This window comes from Lissotriton vulgaris, chromosome 6 (assembly GCF_964263255.1).
Source record: "Lissotriton vulgaris chromosome 6, aLisVul1.2, whole genome shotgun sequence".
NCBI lineage: Eukaryota > Metazoa > Chordata > Amphibia > Caudata > Salamandridae > Lissotriton > Lissotriton vulgaris.
The window spans coordinates 704,172,366-704,190,545 of NC_141694.1; the positions used below are offsets into that span (position 1 = coordinate 704,172,366).

Sequence of the window (18,180 nt, forward strand, 5' to 3'; positions counted from 1 at the left end):
TCAATTCCCAAAAAAGACATGGTCGCGCAAGGACCCATTGTCTTCTCTGGCGCCAACGGCACCCCAATTTCCTCCATGAGCTCTTGGAACGTGTCCAGGGCTACCTGGCACTCCGTGGAGCCCGGGGAACCAACGAAAAAGAAATCATCCAAATAGTGTGTTACTAAATCATGACCAGTGCGCTGTGTAAAAAACCATTGCAAGAAGGTGCTGAAAGACTCAAAAAGAGCACAGAACATTGAACAACCCATCAGTAATGTTTTGTCCACGTACCATTTACCATCAAAATGGATCCCCAGAAGATTCCAATCATCTGGATGGACTGGAAGCAATCTAAATGCAGATTTTATATCGTATTTTGCCATGTCTGCAGTTGCGCCCGCTGTCACCACCAGTGACATAGCAACGTCAACCGAGGAATATGACACAGAGGCCACTTCCTCATCAATGAAATCATTGACTGAAGACCCCTCTGGCCATGATAAGTGTTGAATTAACCTACACTGACCTGCCTCTTTCATGGGGACTACCCCAATTGGTGACACAATCAAGTCCTCCAAAGACCAGTCATCAAATGGCCCTGCCATCCTCCATTCCCGCACCTCCTTGTTCCGTTTTTCTCGGACTACCTCTTTTTGTTCGTCAGCCGATTTTAAATTCTTTGACCAGCGCTGCAGCCGCGGCCCATTGTAACCAAGGCAAAACCCCTCCTTAAAACCTTCAAGTAGCATCTTTTTTACCCTCACATTTCCATAACCCTGCAGCCCTTCCGCCAATTGCTCTAGCTTAACCGGAGTATGAGCCTTTGGACCCAGTCCCCTGTGGACCTTTCCCTCCTCTGCTACCCTGAGACTGTTGTGAGGGGCCTGGAGCGCTGGCTGCTGCCACTGCTGACTGCCCGGATTCCCAGTCCCCCAGCACTTGACCAAGGGATGTTTCCTACCACACTGTGAACACTTGTGTCGAAATCTACAATATTCTCTGGTGCACAGGCCCTTGTTAAAGTCCCAGCATGCCCCAACCCCCGACTGCGTTGCTGCCGCATTCCCCACCCCTCCCCGGGTAGGTCCGCTGAAAGGGCCGGTAGACTAACAGCAATCCACTAGCTGTGCAAATGGTCTTACCCCCCCGCTGAGGCTCCCATTGTGTGTTGCCACAGATCAGTATCCAACTCCCCCCACTTGGCCTCCGGATACCAAGCCATGCGGGCCCTAAATTCCTCATCGTATTGGGCCAACGCAAAACCCCTACCCGTGATTTGAGCCTTTCTGATTACGTCCATGGATTTGAAAATAGCAACGCAGCGCTCCGGAAACTTTTCGCAGTAGACACTGGCATAAATTAAGAAAGCTGCTGTCCAATTTTTGATTGTTAAAGGTAGCCAACTCGTATTCCTCCTTCTTGGAACCCTCTTTTGATCGTACTTCCCAATTTCACAATTTCAAAATTGCAACATATTCCCCCTTCCAAATCCGTTCCTTTGTTGCCAACATCAAATGTGCCCCCAAAGGCTTTGTTACGCCCATATAAGGGAGCTTCTTAATCTTCAACTCTTTGCTATGTAAGGGCTCCTTAACTATTTCAACCTCCTCAGTGTTCATTCCACTCTTCACCTTCGCACCCAATGCTCCTTCCCCCTCCCTTGTACCCACCTCTTGATATTTCACATAACGACCTTTGTAGAGCTTCCCTTCACTCATCCCCCCAACGTCCTCTCCCCCTGTCCCCACAGACACCAGTTTTGGTTTGGCCCGTGGTTCACAAATCTCACCTGGCTCTAACAAGGGGGCTTGTCCAGGCACCGACCGCCATGCCACTTGTTACACGTCGTCCACCATCCGAGGAGCCCTTACAGAGGGCCGCGCTCTCTTCTGGGTCCGGACACCACTTCCCTTTTGGGCTGCACCACTGCCGGTGCCTACAAAAAACTATGAGAAACATGAGAACCATTCCCCCAACCTCAACATCCCGCAGTTCCCCTTCCTCAGGGCTGTCCTCATTGTAATCCAGAACCAAAGGCTCCTCCATCTGTGGAGAGCCAGCCACCAACCGCATACTATGGGCCTTACCGCACCCTTCAGCAACAGACTGGGCCTGCATAGACCCTTTCAGAACACCTGGCGGGGTAGCCGACTGTACCTGCCGATACTCCCCCAAACGTTGACCACACCTAGAAGCATCTCCAGCTGTGCACTCTGTCCGACATGAAGGAATTATAGTTGGGGCCAGCGAGGTCGCGCCGGACCTATGTCTGCTGGCCGCGCCGGGATCCCCTGACGGTACGGAATGTGCCGCGCCAGGCTCCGCCCTCCCTTCTCCTCGGCGCCACTGGGCCGCACTTCGCCCTACCGAGTCTGCTGCTCGTCGATAATCCCTGGCCTGTGGAGAAAAAGTTCGGACTGATGTGACGGGACCCTCACCACAAAAAGCCTCCAAATCCACCTGTCTACTTGACACACCTGCGCCTGACCATGAACCTGAAACCGGCTCCACTTGATGAACCCTTTTAACACCTGCCCCACGAGCGTCCACAACAGGTGGGGGGATTCCCCCACTTCCTCCTCACTACTCCAGTCCAACATAGCCTGAATTACTGAAGCCGCTGGGACAAAAACCTGGCCCCCTTGACCTTTATTACCTACCTCAGAAACCACCTGTACTGCCCTCACTCCACCTGCTACCCTTTCTAGCTACCTTGGTAAATCCATCGCCTCCACCGTGCTCCGCTGGCAGCCAAGACCTGCCCCACCAATCCTGGACCCAGCATCCAGCAATCCTTCAGCCCAGGATGGAAAAATATCCAGCCCCTCCCAAGATCTTGCAACCCCTCCTTGTCTACCATCCTCCACCGCAGCTGACAACATCCTCTGGTAACTACCCGAAACCCCAACGACATTCCCCCCTGAGTCCCAAGTATGGGCGGGGGGTGCCAGGAGCCCTGCATCAAGCCCCACCCCTTGTGAGGGAGAGAGCCCCCACCCATCCACCTGCGCCCCCCCACCCCACCCCCACAGAGCCACTACGTACTGATACCACTTCACCTCTGGGAGAATACTGAGGGGAAAAGTGTAGGGGGCTCAAAGGAACCAGCTCCCCCCCTGCCTCCTCCAGCCTAACATCCTGTAAATGCCTGACCTCCCCCCAGAGCTGCGTAAACCTAACAAAGAGGGAGCCCGGGAGACAATGACACCCCCTGCCCCCTTCCCCAGCTGCTCCAAACTCTCTGCACCAGCTAACCGCCCTGACGGCGGAATGACCTCGCCCTGATCTCCCCCTCCCACAGCGCTGCCATGAAAAATCTCCCGGGACGAAGAAAAGGCCTCATGCTCTCCACCCTCCCTCCTCCCCGCTCCAACCCTCCTTGCAGGACAACCGACGCAGAGGCAGGGCGCCTCTTGCTGCCCCTTTTCCCCCCACGCTTTCCTCGCTGCGCGGGGACTGACACTGTCCTGACCTGAACCACCGGAGCAGGAAGCAGCTCAGACGGTTCCACAACTTGTACAGCTTGTGCTCCCCCACTCCCTCCCGCCTCCAGCTGAGATAGGGGCCCTGCTCCCGCCTCACGAACCAAAGTCGGAAGTACCTTTGCTCCCGTGGCCGCATTCCGAAAGAGCGGGCGACCTCGCTCACATACCGCCTCGACCCTTGGCCGCTTAGGGGTCGTACAGGCGGCAACGACCGCCGCAACTCCGGCGAAGGCCCAGCCGCGTCCCCCAGGACTAAATCCAAACGACCCGCCTCACTTAAAAGCCTGATGGCTTCCAACATGCGGTAGCCATCATAAAAGTATCACTAACCGCCTACAAACACTGAAGACAAAAGTGAAGGGAAAAAACACGAAAGCTAGGTCCCGGCCACCAGGTCACCGAAAACTAAAATGGTGGCCAGGGGGCGGAGCCGCAACCATTTATGCTTGGGCTCCCTTGGGCTATACCAAACAACAAGCCCAATCTGCAAAAAACTGCCAAAGGACCGCTGAACCGACTCCCCCCCGCCCCTCCCTAACTGCCCGGGGAGGACCTCCCTACGGTCGGCTGCCCCCCATCCTGTCTTCTCTTCGATGGCTTATCCCATCGAGGCAAGATCTATTTACAAAACTGCCTGCATCACCCACAAAGCCTTGCACATGTCCTCCCCTTGTTACCTGGCGAATACATTGAAATTGTCTGGAGGCTCTAGACCGTCTTGCAATGCGGAAAAGTTTCTGCTTGAACCACCCCTCCTTCTAAAGGGAAAGATAGATGGCGCAACCCTTCTCAGGTAATATGGTGAGAATCTGGAACTCCCTTCCTCCATTGCTCCCTGTGACCACCCGCATTTTCAAATCTGACCTCAAATCTCTTCTCTTCCAAAGACACTCTCAGAACTAATACTTTAATTCTCAGGCCCCTCTGGGAAGTTCGCTCTTCATTGTAAATTTGTAAAACAAATCTGTAGATTCCTCACCTTTGCTGTGTTGATATTGTGTTTGTGTACCTTACCTTTTTAGTCTCCTGTTTATTTTTGTAAAGTTCTATTGTGTAACACTTTTCTCATGTAATGTAACTGGTCCTATTGTACAGCACTCTGACACCTTCGGGTAATGTCCGCGCTATATAAAAATGCACAAAATAAATTGTTTGGAAGAGTAACACCATTCCAACATGGCCGCTTCATGTTTAAATGTTGATAGTCTTTCGTTTGTATCGACGGTGTCAGTAGCGATACCAGCTGAGCGGTCACGTGCTCTTATTGACAGCAGCACGAGATGATTGGGAAGTGAGTGTCCCGGGCCGTTTTCAGTGAGTCTCGGGCGGAAGAGTTATTTCAGGGCTGCGAGGATGGTGCCGCTGCTTCTCCTGCTGGTAGAGGCGCTCCTGGGCTCCGCATCTGGCTGGAGCCAGTATGTATCCTCGCTGACTCAAACAGAAGAGTTGTCGCTGTCCCTGCTGAGCGCCTCTGACGCCGCCGCTTTCTGTCTTGGTCCCGGGGACGGTCCACTTGTGCAGTGCAGCTCTTCTAGTCCGTTCATGCTGCAGCCCGAGCCCTGCTGCGACCTTCTACGCTCCCTGGCCAACAGCAGCGCCGCCCTCACCGCCTGCCTGATGCTCAGCGCCCGGCCCCCGCGCCCCTGCCAAAGTTGTCAGCCCGAGTACAGCCTGCTGCAGGAGCAGATGAACAACCTCTCCTTGGCACTCGAGCAGGAGGTAAGTGCGGTGGAGAGTATGGGCAAGTAGAGATAGAGAAGAGCAGGGCTTTAAGTGGGATGAAAAAACTGGGGGGTCTCTCAAAGGGGCGTGCCCAGTATAATTAGGGGCGTGGCTTTAAAACACGCAAAAAATCTGTGCTTGGCATAGTGTACCGCCCGACTTGTATTTTGCTGTTTCTGTTATTGCATCCAGATATGTGATACAAGTAACATCATACCTACAACAAGTAAGGACTATTGGCTTTGTCAATGGTTGTTAGTTGCAGAAGATAAATAAGGTGCGACTCTGGCTTGTATATAATATTGACAAAGCTTCCAATTAAAGTTAAAAGTAAATGTTGCTGCTCTCCCGTTTCAGAAAGAGAAGGGAAATCCAACAAGAAAATGGCTCTTTAGATGATTTCCCCCCCCCCCCCCACAACGCTCACCTGGCATGACGTCATGCCGTAACATCTCCACTACTGAGAAGTGAGCAGTGCACATCCATGTGCCTGCTGTCTCGAAACGGGTCTCTATCGGACTTTGTTTTGCGCCCTGGCACTTTTTTCTGGACTGCAGTGACTGCAAACTGCTGTGACTGCAGTCCGGAAAAAAATATGGACCGCCTGTGTCAGGGCTCAAAACAGAGCCCGATAGAGACCTGTTTCGAGGCCTCCTGAAAAAAACTGCCGGTGCTCAGACACCTTGAGACCCGGCCCACTTAAAGCCCTGGAGAAGAGGACAGGCAAGATGAGGACGCCAAGGGATTCAGTGAGTGCTAAGGGATGGTGGGCAAGCTAAAGAAGGCTGCGTGTAAGATGAAGGGTAGTTAGAGTAGGCCAAAGGCAGGGACGGGTGAAGGCAGGGAAGCATAATGCTGTGGGGCCAGGGCAAGCAGGAGAGGGGTGGTGAGAACGGTAGATGGTTAGGGGTGGAGAAGTCAAGAAGGTGTAGTTTAGTACACTCAGAGGATTCATTTGAGGTATCAGGAGATGGCTTTCAACTGCTTGCATGAGTATAGGAGAGTATTGTATTGTAATTGCATTTATATAGCGCTTACCACCCCTGATGAGGCGTCGTAGCGCTTTTTCGGCGAGTAGCACGCTATTCCGGGACCCATAGAGGATTAGTGTAGCCCGGAAGATTGGCTTTAAAATGTATGAGTGACTGGTGGGAGTTTAGAGGATTGCTATTGAAGGAGTCAGATGGTAGATTTGAAGTGGTGGGATATGGCTCATTGGATGAGCAGAGGCATAGCCATCATTAGTGCAGCAGGGGCAGTGCACCGGGGCCCAGGTTTGTGAGAGGTCCTCTGTACCTCAAATAAGGCTGTATTTTACTACTAAACTGGTGACAGGTGGACCATTTCACAGTTAAATCAAGGCCCCTTCGCTACACCACTGTAGATGAGGTGGGTTAAGGAGGTTATGAACAGGTTGGAGAGTTAAGCTGACCAGACATTGTTCGTTTATAGTTCGAGCCTGGGCAGCTTATGCGCTGCTCTGCAAGGCATGCTGTATTCCGGTATGGCCTTGAAGCTCCACCCATATTTTTCATTGGCTTGTGCCATTGTTCTTTTTACATGCTGGCTTCTGATTTGTTAATAGGCATGTTAGTCCCTCCTTAGAACCGCCTTGTCTTCATTTGTAACCTCCCATGAGGACTGGCCCTTTTACTTCTGTTGTTACACGGTATGTCTTATTTAGTCTGTAGATGCAAATCAATGGGTTTAACCCAGATCTCTTGACTGGGGGTGAATGTATGATTTATTCAGCATTCCGTCCATTTGTTTGCATTGCACTTTTCACCCTAAGTGGGTTGGGTATGCCTAGACGTGGGTCCCTTGCCAGGGCTCGAAAAATCCACTCGCCCGATCACATTAGCGAGCCAGACTTAATTAGGGTGAGCTATTTTTAGGTCCTACTCACCCTTTCTGGGGATTAAGTAAGAAAATAAACTGACTTTTGACCTCTGTCTCTGAAAGAAGAGGAAATGTGACGCGAGAGCAAGATTTAAAGGCATCTTTATTCCTCACAAAGTAAATAAGGAATAAAAATGCATTTAAATCTTGATAACTTGTCACATTTGCTTGCTTTCACAGACAGGGGTCAAGTGCAATTTCAGTTAGGTCGAGTAGATTTTGTAGGTTACTGGCCCTGCAGGTCTAGTAAAAATTAAATGATTTTTCGAGCCCTGCTTGCTCACTGTGCCACTGGATTCAAGCTAGCCTGGCTGATGAAGGGTGATACCCAGAAACTGGTCCCAGGATGCTTGTTTCCTGTTCAGGGAGGACCTGGCTTGGCAGTTCGGTCTGGACTGTTCCCATGAGGCACAGGGTCAAGACTGATTTGCATATGGCTTGGTCTAAACTGGGGTGGCATGGTGAGGAAAAGAACCATGGATTTAACCTGGATCTCTTGACTGGGGATGAATGTATGATTTATTCAGCATTCCGTCCATCGTTTGTTTGCGTAGCACTTATTTAGTCTGTAAGCACTTTTCTTGAATGAGTTTCTCCTACTGCAGGCATGACTTGCTATCCTGCAACATTCAGCACGCCATGCGCACTTTTACTTTCCAAGCAGCCTGGGACAATAGTGACCGCTTCTTTGAAATGAAAAAGATCTCGTATTTACAAGAGTTTTTTAGCTACTCGCATTGTAAATGACAATCGCTTTTATTTATGTGTTTATTATCAAAACCAATAAATAAAAGGCATTGTCATTTACAATGTCAATAGCTTAAACTCTAGCAAATGTGAGACCTATTGCATTGTACATACTTGTTTCTTCTTGTTAATGTATATGTTCTTTCTGTAAATGATTGTATTGCGCAGTCACATCATTGGATTACTGGTTGTGACAAACTGAAAGAGGAAGACCTGTCTCGCTGAAAGGGATAGTTCCTGTTTTTAATAGTTTTACAACATCCATTACCGTCTTGTGTGCGTATGTGTCACAAGTTAGTCACCATAACGTAGCAACTTCAAAATGTACTGAAGCCAAAATAAACCTAACGTGTAAATGGTGTTAGTAGTTGAGGTCAGTGAAGTGTTTAACTTTGCAAAAAGTGCGATTTTAGAAAGTGTGTTTTACAAACGAAACAAAGGTGAAAGTTATTTACTAACTTCACTAACCACTTAACCAGTAAGCTTGGAAAGTCATAAACCTCCCACATCCGTGATTAGTATGATACTGGCGTTGAGTACAAAAAAATCCAACCCGTCAAGTACTAGGTCCACGAAGGGGTAAAACAGCGGCAGTAAGTCCTCTAATTTTATATAATTTCAAAAATAATTTTTTTACTGCAACACTCGAGGAGGACCTGGGTGACATTTCCTATGAAAATTAGGAAGTATAAGAGCTTCCTTTATATGTTGTGACACGTAACGCCAATAAAGAACTGTAACTACCTTCTGTACCCACCCATATTTTAATCAACACTCAGCATGAAACAGAGGATAGTACCCAGAAAACTTATGCAGAGGCCTCGAGAAATATTCCACCTCCTTTACATCCCCAAATCATTTCTTCACCACACCATTACTTTCCGACACCCTTACATAAACACGGCCCTTACATCAACTAGACCTACAGTTGGAATAGTTAGACAGTAAAGGTCAGGTCAAAGTAACAGTAGTGGGAAGTAACATCAGGTCAAAGTAAGTGTGATAAAGTAGTTGGTGTTGAACAACTGGCATGTACACACCTGAGAATTGTTCACTTGCAATCAGTAATAGGTCATAAAACTTTAAGTGGAGAAACTACTCTAACAGGACAACCTTGCAGTTGGGGAGGCAATGGAACTGTAGCTAACTCGCAAACTATAGAATTTGCCAAGATTATTCTCCTGCTAAGAATAGATTCAGGTGATACTATTTTTAGTAGGGCTCCATTCTTTACAAACTCGGATTGTTTTTTTTAACAGACGGCCTTGTTGATTTCTTACCAGTGGAGAACTTCCTCTTAAAATCAAAGGGTTAGGAAATCAAAGGTGAGTCCCAACTTAAGTGCAAGCTGAAATAAACATTTTGCAGATGAGAGACCAATCCAAAAGGCTAAATCATCAGGGAACAGCTCAGTTGGGTTCTCTACTAAACAGGGCTCTTATTTGTCCTAGGCATCTTACTGTTGTGACTGAAAGCATCTCGGGGAAATTTTTCAAAATTTTAAAAGGATGATGCTTGTTACTGCAACATCAGAGGTGGTTTCCAGAGAGCAAAATCTCAGTGAAATTAGATAGACCAGGAAATACAAGACAATGTCTTAATGCTTAATATCGTCCAAGGAGCTCTAGGAATATCGGAATGTGTCAACCACTGCTTGTTTTCCTTACAGTTAGCATCTCGTAACCTTTTCTGGACTCAGCCACCAGAGATTAAAGGATCAGAGGAAGCTAAATGTAGGCCTCTATTTCAAACACTGAGCTTGAGAGGGGACTTGATAATCAAGGCAGATGCTAAGCGTAGAGGGACGTATGGTTTATTTTACAGCAAGAACCCTACCTCTTTACTGCCTCTCAAACATCAGACTCAAGGTGAAGCTTCGGCATGATCTGAAGTTGGAATCAAGTCGACATGAGTGGTAGGGGGAAGCAGAAAGAATGTCGGAGTTGGAACCAAGACAATTTGGTCCGAAATGGGAGTACCAGATCAATACATTTAGGTGCCCATTCTTCCAGAGACATGAGAGGGTATCCAGTATACACACTTGGGGATTCAGGGCCCATAACAAATGTTGAACTCCAGCTTGCATTTTCAAGGCATATAGATCCAACCTAGGACTCTGAATCTCCAGAAAATGTCTCAATCACTTCCCTTGACAGCCAGTAATTTTAAGATGTTGGTAAGATCCTGCTGCATTTTTGGCTGCTGTGGTGTGCACTGCTCTGATGTAGACTGGTATCTGAGAGACTAGGTTGCTCTTTGCTTGTGCTGGAGTCTGCTTTTCTAGTGTGGCCTGGCTTCAAAAATGTATCCTTCCACCCCACCAAAACCAGAGGTGCGAAAGTCTTCAACATTCTATGAACATCTTCCCATTCGCTGTAGTTGGAGGATCTGTTTCATTTTCATATTGACCCCTTCGCTCAATTGATAATTACCCCTGTTTTTCATCCAATGTATGGCTACTGACATCTGCCATTACCTCCTCTGGATGTTCAAGCAAGAATCCTTTGTAGAGATGATCTTGTTCTTCCTTGTAGTTGTAGCCTAGTGTATGTGACCAACAGTTGTGATACAGAAATGCAACAAATTGTTTAATGGTGCATGTGTGTAGGAGGAATGTGTCAGACCATCTGACATATATTTGCAACTGTTTTTTTCAGAGACAAAACACATTTTTTCCAAAATATTGGCTAGCTTATTTTTCACAAATAACATTTTGTGTATTTATGGAGAGATTAATGACGAATCGTTTATCCTTTCTTAGCGCTCCACTTAAAAAGGCTATTATTAAGCTGCTTAATTAACAGATCAGTCAGATATTTATTTACGTGTGTGTCTGTCTAAGAATTGATACATAGCTTTATAAGTCCACAGCCATTAATATCATTGATCTATTAGCTGTTAACGAATTAATAAAAGAGATTTACAAAGAACTGTGTTCTGTGCAAAAGCATTGTCAGCATTTGGTTTGCAAGATCATTTGATCACTTTCATTACTTGAATAACCATAAGGTTCTGACCAATGCATTCAATCATCTCATCATCATCTTTATTTCGGCATCATGTTCCATAAAAGGTACAGATAACATTGAATGTAAAACAGTAAATATTAAGATATATACAAGCATAAAAACATGTAAAAACGTTATACAAATACAAGGACCCGCCTTTGGACATTCTCAGACTATCTGACTCAGGGTTTTCCATTATAACAATTTTTCATAGATCCCCATTTAGAAGATGTCTCCTCTTGTGCCAAACAGACCCCAAATATTTGGCTAAAGCAAAGACAATATGACCAGATAGATCCGTCTTTAAAACCCTGTATGCTTGCAGGCAACGGGAGAAGCCCAAGTTTTTACATAGTGGGACAATCCATTTTCTCCGCGCCTGCACATACGCATTACCGAAAAACAATATGTGCAAATCAGTTTCTTGTTCGGATTTGCATCCGGGGCAATGAGACGGGGATGGGTCGGCCCATTTACTAGTAAGGGCGCGTAACGGTAAGCTACCATACCTCCATTGGAGATACCGTTTCCTGATTGATGTTGGGGCTATGATGTCTAGGGTAATTTCGAACCTATAGCTGTCCTTGATTATTAAAAATGATGACATTAGGGTGCCGGGGGAAGTTCCTTGCATATGGGTAGCAAATTTACTTTCCTGATACTGGATAATAAGCTGCCTCTGTGTAACCCCGGGACAAGATGTAAGCGAGTCAGACCATAGGGTGGGAATCCCTAATTTCCTTAGTTCTTTCTTAATAAAATTTAGCCATGGAATTTTCCCGATGTTTGGAAGAGTAAGGATTTCTTGCAGTTCTAACCTATAATTAGCTAACTCAGGAACTGACCAGATCCTACGCCAAAACAACAGGGGCCATGTCTTCGTCCAGAGGTCTCAGGGCCAAGTCAAGTCTAATAGGAAGCAAGGGTGTGCTAGAAGGAAGTGAAAGGAGCTGTCTGATAAAATTGTTCTCGGTTACTACCAGATCGCGGTTGCACGTGTGGCCCCAGAGTTCACTTCCATACATAGCCGCTCCCCTAGCTTGTGCTCTGTAAATCTCTAGGGCGGGACCCACCGGCTTGAAAGTGGATTTATTCTTGGCGATTAGTTTAGTAATTCCACCTGCTATTTGGGCCAACTTTAATTGCGCTTTCTCCCGTTGGTGTACCCATGACATTTTTTCATTTAGGGTGATCCCTAGGTAGTCAAAGGTTCGGACCCTCTCTAGCATATTAGATCCAATGGAAGGATTGGAGCGAGCTCGAGATGGAGGGTTGAAGACCATATATTTGGTCTTCAAAGCATTGATCTCTAGGCCATGATCTTTACAAAATGCCTCGAAGCCATTGAGAACTCGCTGAATCCCCATTGGGGACTTGGAGAGCAGCAGGGTGTTATCCGCAAACATAATTGCGGGCACCTTGCTGCCTCCAAGTTTGGGAGCATCAGTATTCTCAACCCCATTCAAATGCGCTATTACCCCGTTGACAAAGAGGCAGAACAGGGTCGGTGCAAGCACACAGCCCTGCCTAACCCCCCTGTCAACGGGGAATTTGTTGGACCATGTCCCTTCCCGGCCACATCTTACCTGGGCGTAATTATCAGTGTGTAATCTGATAATCATAGTTAATAGGTGTTGTGGTACAGCCAAACCAGAGAGCACGGACCAGAGTTTCCCACGCGGTACCAGATCGAAGGCCGCTCTTAGGTCAACGAATACAGTGTAGAGGCTGCCGCACTCCAGCTGTGCCGTTTTCCAAAATATCATGGAAAGTCGAAAGACTTGGTCTACAGTTGACACTTTATTCCTGAAACCCGCCTGGTATGGGCTCAGGACTGAGTGTTCTTCGGTCCATTCTAATAAACGGTCCAAGATCAGCCTAGCAAAAATCTTTTGGGGAACGTCTAATAAACTAATAGGCCTGTAGTTGGCTGGGAGCAGAGAAGAGCCCTTCTTGAAGATGGGTACAATCTCTGCCCCCAGCCAAGTAGCAGGCACCGGCATCCCCTCCAGGATTGCATTAAATAGAACCTGTAGATATGGGGCCCAGATCGTGGGTTCACTTTTAAATAGGTTGCCGGGGAGTTTGTCCAACCCGGGGGCTTTTTCGGTGGCAAGTCTAGCAATAGCTGCGCCTACTTCTGCCAGACTAATTTTGTCCGTGTCCAGAAGTGGCGTAGGGGTCGAGCCCGTCATCGGATCTACTTGAGCCTGGTTAGGGTCAATGTCAGTCTCAGTGTGTAGAGATCTGAAATGATCCTCCCACACACTGGGTGCGATATTGGCCTCCACTGCCGGGGTAGGGTCAGCCGAGCCGTTTTTGACGATCTGCCAAAATTTCCTGGCGTCTTGGAGTTTGAGCGCATCAGTCATGTCCGTCCAATTACCGTAGTCCCATTCAGTCTTAGCATTGGCAATGAGGCATTTATACTCCCTTCTCTTAGTTCTTACCAAGGAGATGTTATGCTGCTGCTTCATCGCCGCTAGTAGATCAGTTTTAGCCTTTCTACAGGCGGCATTAAACCATGGGGCACAAGTCCCCCTTCCTTTGCCTTTACGTTGCTTCTGCTCTGGGTTCAGAATATCAGCTAAAGTGGTGCACATCTCTAGATGGAGTACACCGAGTTCTTTGTAAGTCTCCTCAGGCGAGAGAGGGTGGAACATAAGGTTGTCAACTTTTTGCAAGACAGGAACAACCTTTGCGTATAGCCTCTGGATGTCCTGGGGATTTCCTACAATTTTGGACCAGCAAACTCTACGCCGGTTTGTAGATAAAATCAATCTCGGGTCTGCACAGTCACCACCACCCTGTTTTTGGGTAGTGACGCCCGGGGTTAGAATTTTTAAAATCAGCGCATTGTGATCGCTGTCGGCTCGAGGTATTACATTAAAGTCCACAATTCTGTCCCATTCGGAGATTTCCACGAATATATAATCCAATCTGGAATTATGCCCCAGTTTGTTGAAAGTTGGTTTAGGTGGAATATCACCGCTCACCCGACCATTGCAAGCCCTTAAAGAATTCGCTAGGGTTAGGCAAGTAATTTGCGTTGCTAATGGCGACCAGGACTTCACAGATTATCAGAAACTAAGGAAACATTGGCATACAGCTCGGATGGAGAGCCTGTTGTGTGAATTTTTAGAGCCTAAACTGAAACTCAGTTCGCCTCTTTTTAAATGAAAACCCTTCCTTCCCTTTAAACCATGTTTAATAATTCTATAAATACGGGAATGAAAGATGGCCATGAATGCATGCTGCAGATGATCATAAGACATGAACTTGTTTGCATATTTTATTCTTAAAATACTTTGTTTATTGATTTACTTTGTAGTTGTGTTGAGTTTATACCTGACCTCTTTTTATACTAGACCTCTTCAGTCTCAGATTATCGCACATGCTTATAGTGGTTATTCTACGTTGACGTCCAGCAGTGGTTGCTAGGCCTAGGGGGGAAAGCATTAAAAAATCTCGAATAAATGCACATAGTAGGCCTTGCGCATTTATTATTAAGTGAAGACATTTTTGAAGTGTTCGAATTACGAAATGTCTGCTATAATTACAAACAGGGTGCTTGTTATATTTTAACAACGTACACCACATTATTCACAGTACAAGCTGTGCATGCTATAGGAACTCTGTTAAGTGCAATGAATGTTACTTAAATTATTCAGGCATAACTTGGATATGTACAGAAATAGGGTTAACAGATATTAAATGTCACTGGTTAAACCACATGTAATGATGTAATGTCAGGCTAGAATTAAAATGACGTGTGTGTGTGTGTGTGTGTGTGTGGAATGTAGACTTAGAATGTTATGATTTAGAAGAGAGATAGTTGTTAGTGTTAACATGGAGATATAAGGAGCGGAGAGCAGTCTGAGCTGCTGAGCAACAAACAAATCAGCTTGAACCCAGCAAACATAAAATATTGGGTTCCAGAACTTTGCCCTGAACTGATTGTTGAAGCTGGTTCTTTTGGACGTTGTGCAATTCTGCTAGAATTGGTTATTCCTCTTAGTTTGCAGAAACATGTAATTGATTTATCACATGAGAATCACAGAGGGGTATCGGGAACAAATCATATTTTTTTTTAATGGAAAAAAGTGGTTTTCAGACTAGATTGTCAAGTAGAAGAGTCTGTACGAACATTTCATCTATGTCCTTGTACTACTAAAGAAAGGAACATGGAAGAGTTACACATGTCCAGATTACTGGACGTGGTTTGGAGTAATTTGGCAGCAGATTTTTATAGACCTTTAGATTCTGGACATTATTTATTTGCGATAATCGGTGAATATTCTTTCTTTCCAGTTGTAAAAGTGATATTGTCAATGCTTCCTGTTTTGAATGACATTTTCTCTACATGGGGAATACTAGATGTATTATAAAACGATAATAGACCACCTTTTATTGGGAATGAGTTTGAATAGTTCAGCAATTATATGGGAAAAAACACACCAGAAAATAACTCCAATGTGGCCTCAAGCAGATACAATGGTGGAAAGGTTAATGGCCACTATTAAAAAAAAGATATCCAAGGAGCAAAACTATCTCAAATTTCTATAAACCATGCTTTTTTATTTTATTTTCTTTATTGTTCATTCCATAGCATATCATATTTCAAACATATTTTGTAACTTAGATGTTTTAACCACAATAGCAATAACTTTCCATATAAACCTAAAAGAAAAACACAGCAAAAGATAATCAACATATAGATATGACAAAATTATACAGTTAGTTCAAATGTTCAATCAAAGGGGCCCATATCTGAGTAGCCAATTTTTTCAATCTCATTGATTTTAATAGAGCAAAGGCTGTTTTCTAAATTAGAAATGTTATAGAATTTAACCCGCCACATTTCAAACGAAGGGGCTTCTTGCTGTAGCCAAACTGAGGCTACAGATAAGCGCCCAACCGCCGCTGCAATACAAATAATATATCTAAACTTAAATGCCTGTTGTCCAGTCCTAACACTATCTCCCATCCCTAATAGCATTACATCCCTTGTTATATAAATTTGCATCCCTGTAATACCAGATAGGAACAGGTTTATTTGTTGTTTTAATTGCAAGAGAGAAGTGCAGTCATAGACTATACGCACTGTGTCTGCTTGCTCCAGACTACATCTAAAACACTTCCCATCATTAGAACCTCCCCACTTCATCATCTTTTCTGGTGCATGATACAAATTAAATATTTTCTTGAAGTGCTGGGCTTTCGAGTTGGCAGACATCAGAATTATTCCTGCAATATCAATAGATTGCTGCATGTACATACCTTCCTGTCCCAGCCTATCACACCATTTCCTATCTTGTGTACCCTTATCATCCTGCTGAGTTTCCATTAATATCTCATATGATACACTTATTCTTGCCCTTCGCCTAATTGCCTCTACTAGCGACAGCTTAGTTATTCCTTTCACCAAGTGATGTTTAAACAAAAAATTCCGGATTTGTAAATACTTGAAGAATTCATTTTGGCGAAGTCCATATCTATCAACTAAATCTGAAAATGCAGCTAATACCCCTCTCTCGAATAAATCACCTAATTGCCTAATTCCCTTCACCCTCTAACTCTGCATCCTAAAATCCCAAAATATGGTGGGAAATTTAAAGGTAATATTCAGCGGAGTATAATAACAACCCGCAGGATATTTATCATTTTACGTACAGCTTTCCAAACTTTGTATGCAGCAATCAAAACTTTGAACCGTGTTTTTGAAAGTAGCTGGGTTCGAAAAACTTGACTAAAGAATTCCTAATTTCTGCCCCCAGCACCATCTGATACATTAAAGGTGCCTCAGCCAACACCACATCTTCCCCTGTCCGTAATATCCGTAAATTGTGAAGTATACATGCATAGTAATAAAATGTGAAATTCGGAACCGCCCATCCCCCTCGGGCATGTGCTAACATCATGAATTTAGCCGCCCGCCAAGCTTTCGTTTGTCCCCATAAGAACCTATCACATATAGAATGTACTCTCTGCAATTGTATTTTAGATAATTCTAACGGTACCGCCCAAAAGTAATAAAACATTTTGGGGAGGATAGTCATCTTAATTAACGAAGGGTGTAGACACTCCAGACCAGTGGTTCTCAAACTTTTCACTCCTGAGGACCCCCATTGACTCACCACTGGTAGCCGGGGACCCCCAGCAATTTGTATGATTTAAATTTGAAACATTAAAAGAGTAATTACAAAACAAAAATAAACACACATGTGCATACAAAAGAAATACTCAAATTACTAAGGATTTTAGTATTTTATATTAAAAGAGTTTGAAAAAACAGAACATTTTAATGGGAAGGTTGGTGCTGCATCTCCGTGATTAACTTTTAAATGGTTAGTTTTATTTCACAGTACAAGGCTCCTGCCAGGAAACCCCTGGCAAATGTTTTTAGACCTGTCCCCATACAGTGCACACCAAGTGCAGTGAGTGAGCCTGACCACTAGAAAGGGGGCTATGGGAGGCTCTCCTCACAAGAAAATTTAGGATACAATGGTGCATTCTACAACACATTTATCATTCTATATTGGACTGTACTAGCTTTTAAAGAATAGTAAATGATGGCCTCACTATGCACCAGGATACAACAATCTTTGTTGGGGTTCTTCAATAATTCCTTTATTATCACCCTCCAACAGTGCCTCTCATCTCTCCATAGCACATCTGTGACATGTATTTCATTTGTTTTATAGCGTCTCATACCATTGTAGGATGTCAGAGCACTTTACATCACACACATATAGAGACAATGAATCGTACGTGTAAATCAGTGTTGAGAAAATGTTACATAAGACTAAAAGGTCTACAAGGTGTAGGATTCACATGTCTTTAATACTGGTAGGCATTTTTAAAGAGTGCTTGGTCTGGAAAGGCACAAACTCAGGATTCAGAACATAACACAGTGGTTAGCATTGACTAACAATCAAAATGTATTTCCCACCAAATAAACCTCTTTAGCAGCATCAGGATAATGAAAGACTGGGGAAAAAACATAAGTTACTAACTTGTACTATGCAGTGTATAAGCAGCTCCTTGATGACAGTTTATAGGTCACTGTGCTAGATAATGATTGTCTCTTAAGAGCTGCAGAGTAACAAAAGAATCTCTGTGACAAAAGCAGTAACCCACTGACCTATGCACATAAGATACTGTTTTTTAAAATGCATGGCACGCGGTCTTTGTAGCAGGCATATTAATCCTCTGTGATACATTAGATAAGTCAAACCTGCCACTGGGCAATACTCATCTCTCTCCAGCAGGTACATTAATCACTGGTGTTATCTTGACACTTTTATTGTTGCTCGAAAACCGCTAAGTCTACAAGG

General features: G+C 45.1%; 1 protein-coding gene across 1 annotated transcript in view; it reads left to right on the top strand.

The window, feature by feature from the left end:
- Nucleotides 1-4,687: 4,687 nt before the first annotated feature.
- The window catches only part of OSTM1 (osteoclastogenesis associated transmembrane protein 1), a 205,120-nt gene continuing 191,627 nt past the window's right edge, over nucleotides 4,688-18,180 (top strand). Inside the window, exon 1 of the mRNA XM_086926684.1 lies at nucleotides 4,688-5,186. Coding sequence (XP_086782810.1) covers nucleotides 4,821-5,186 — 366 coding nt within the window. The 5' untranslated portion in view covers nucleotides 4,688-4,820. The remainder of the gene's footprint in view (nucleotides 5,187-18,180) is intronic.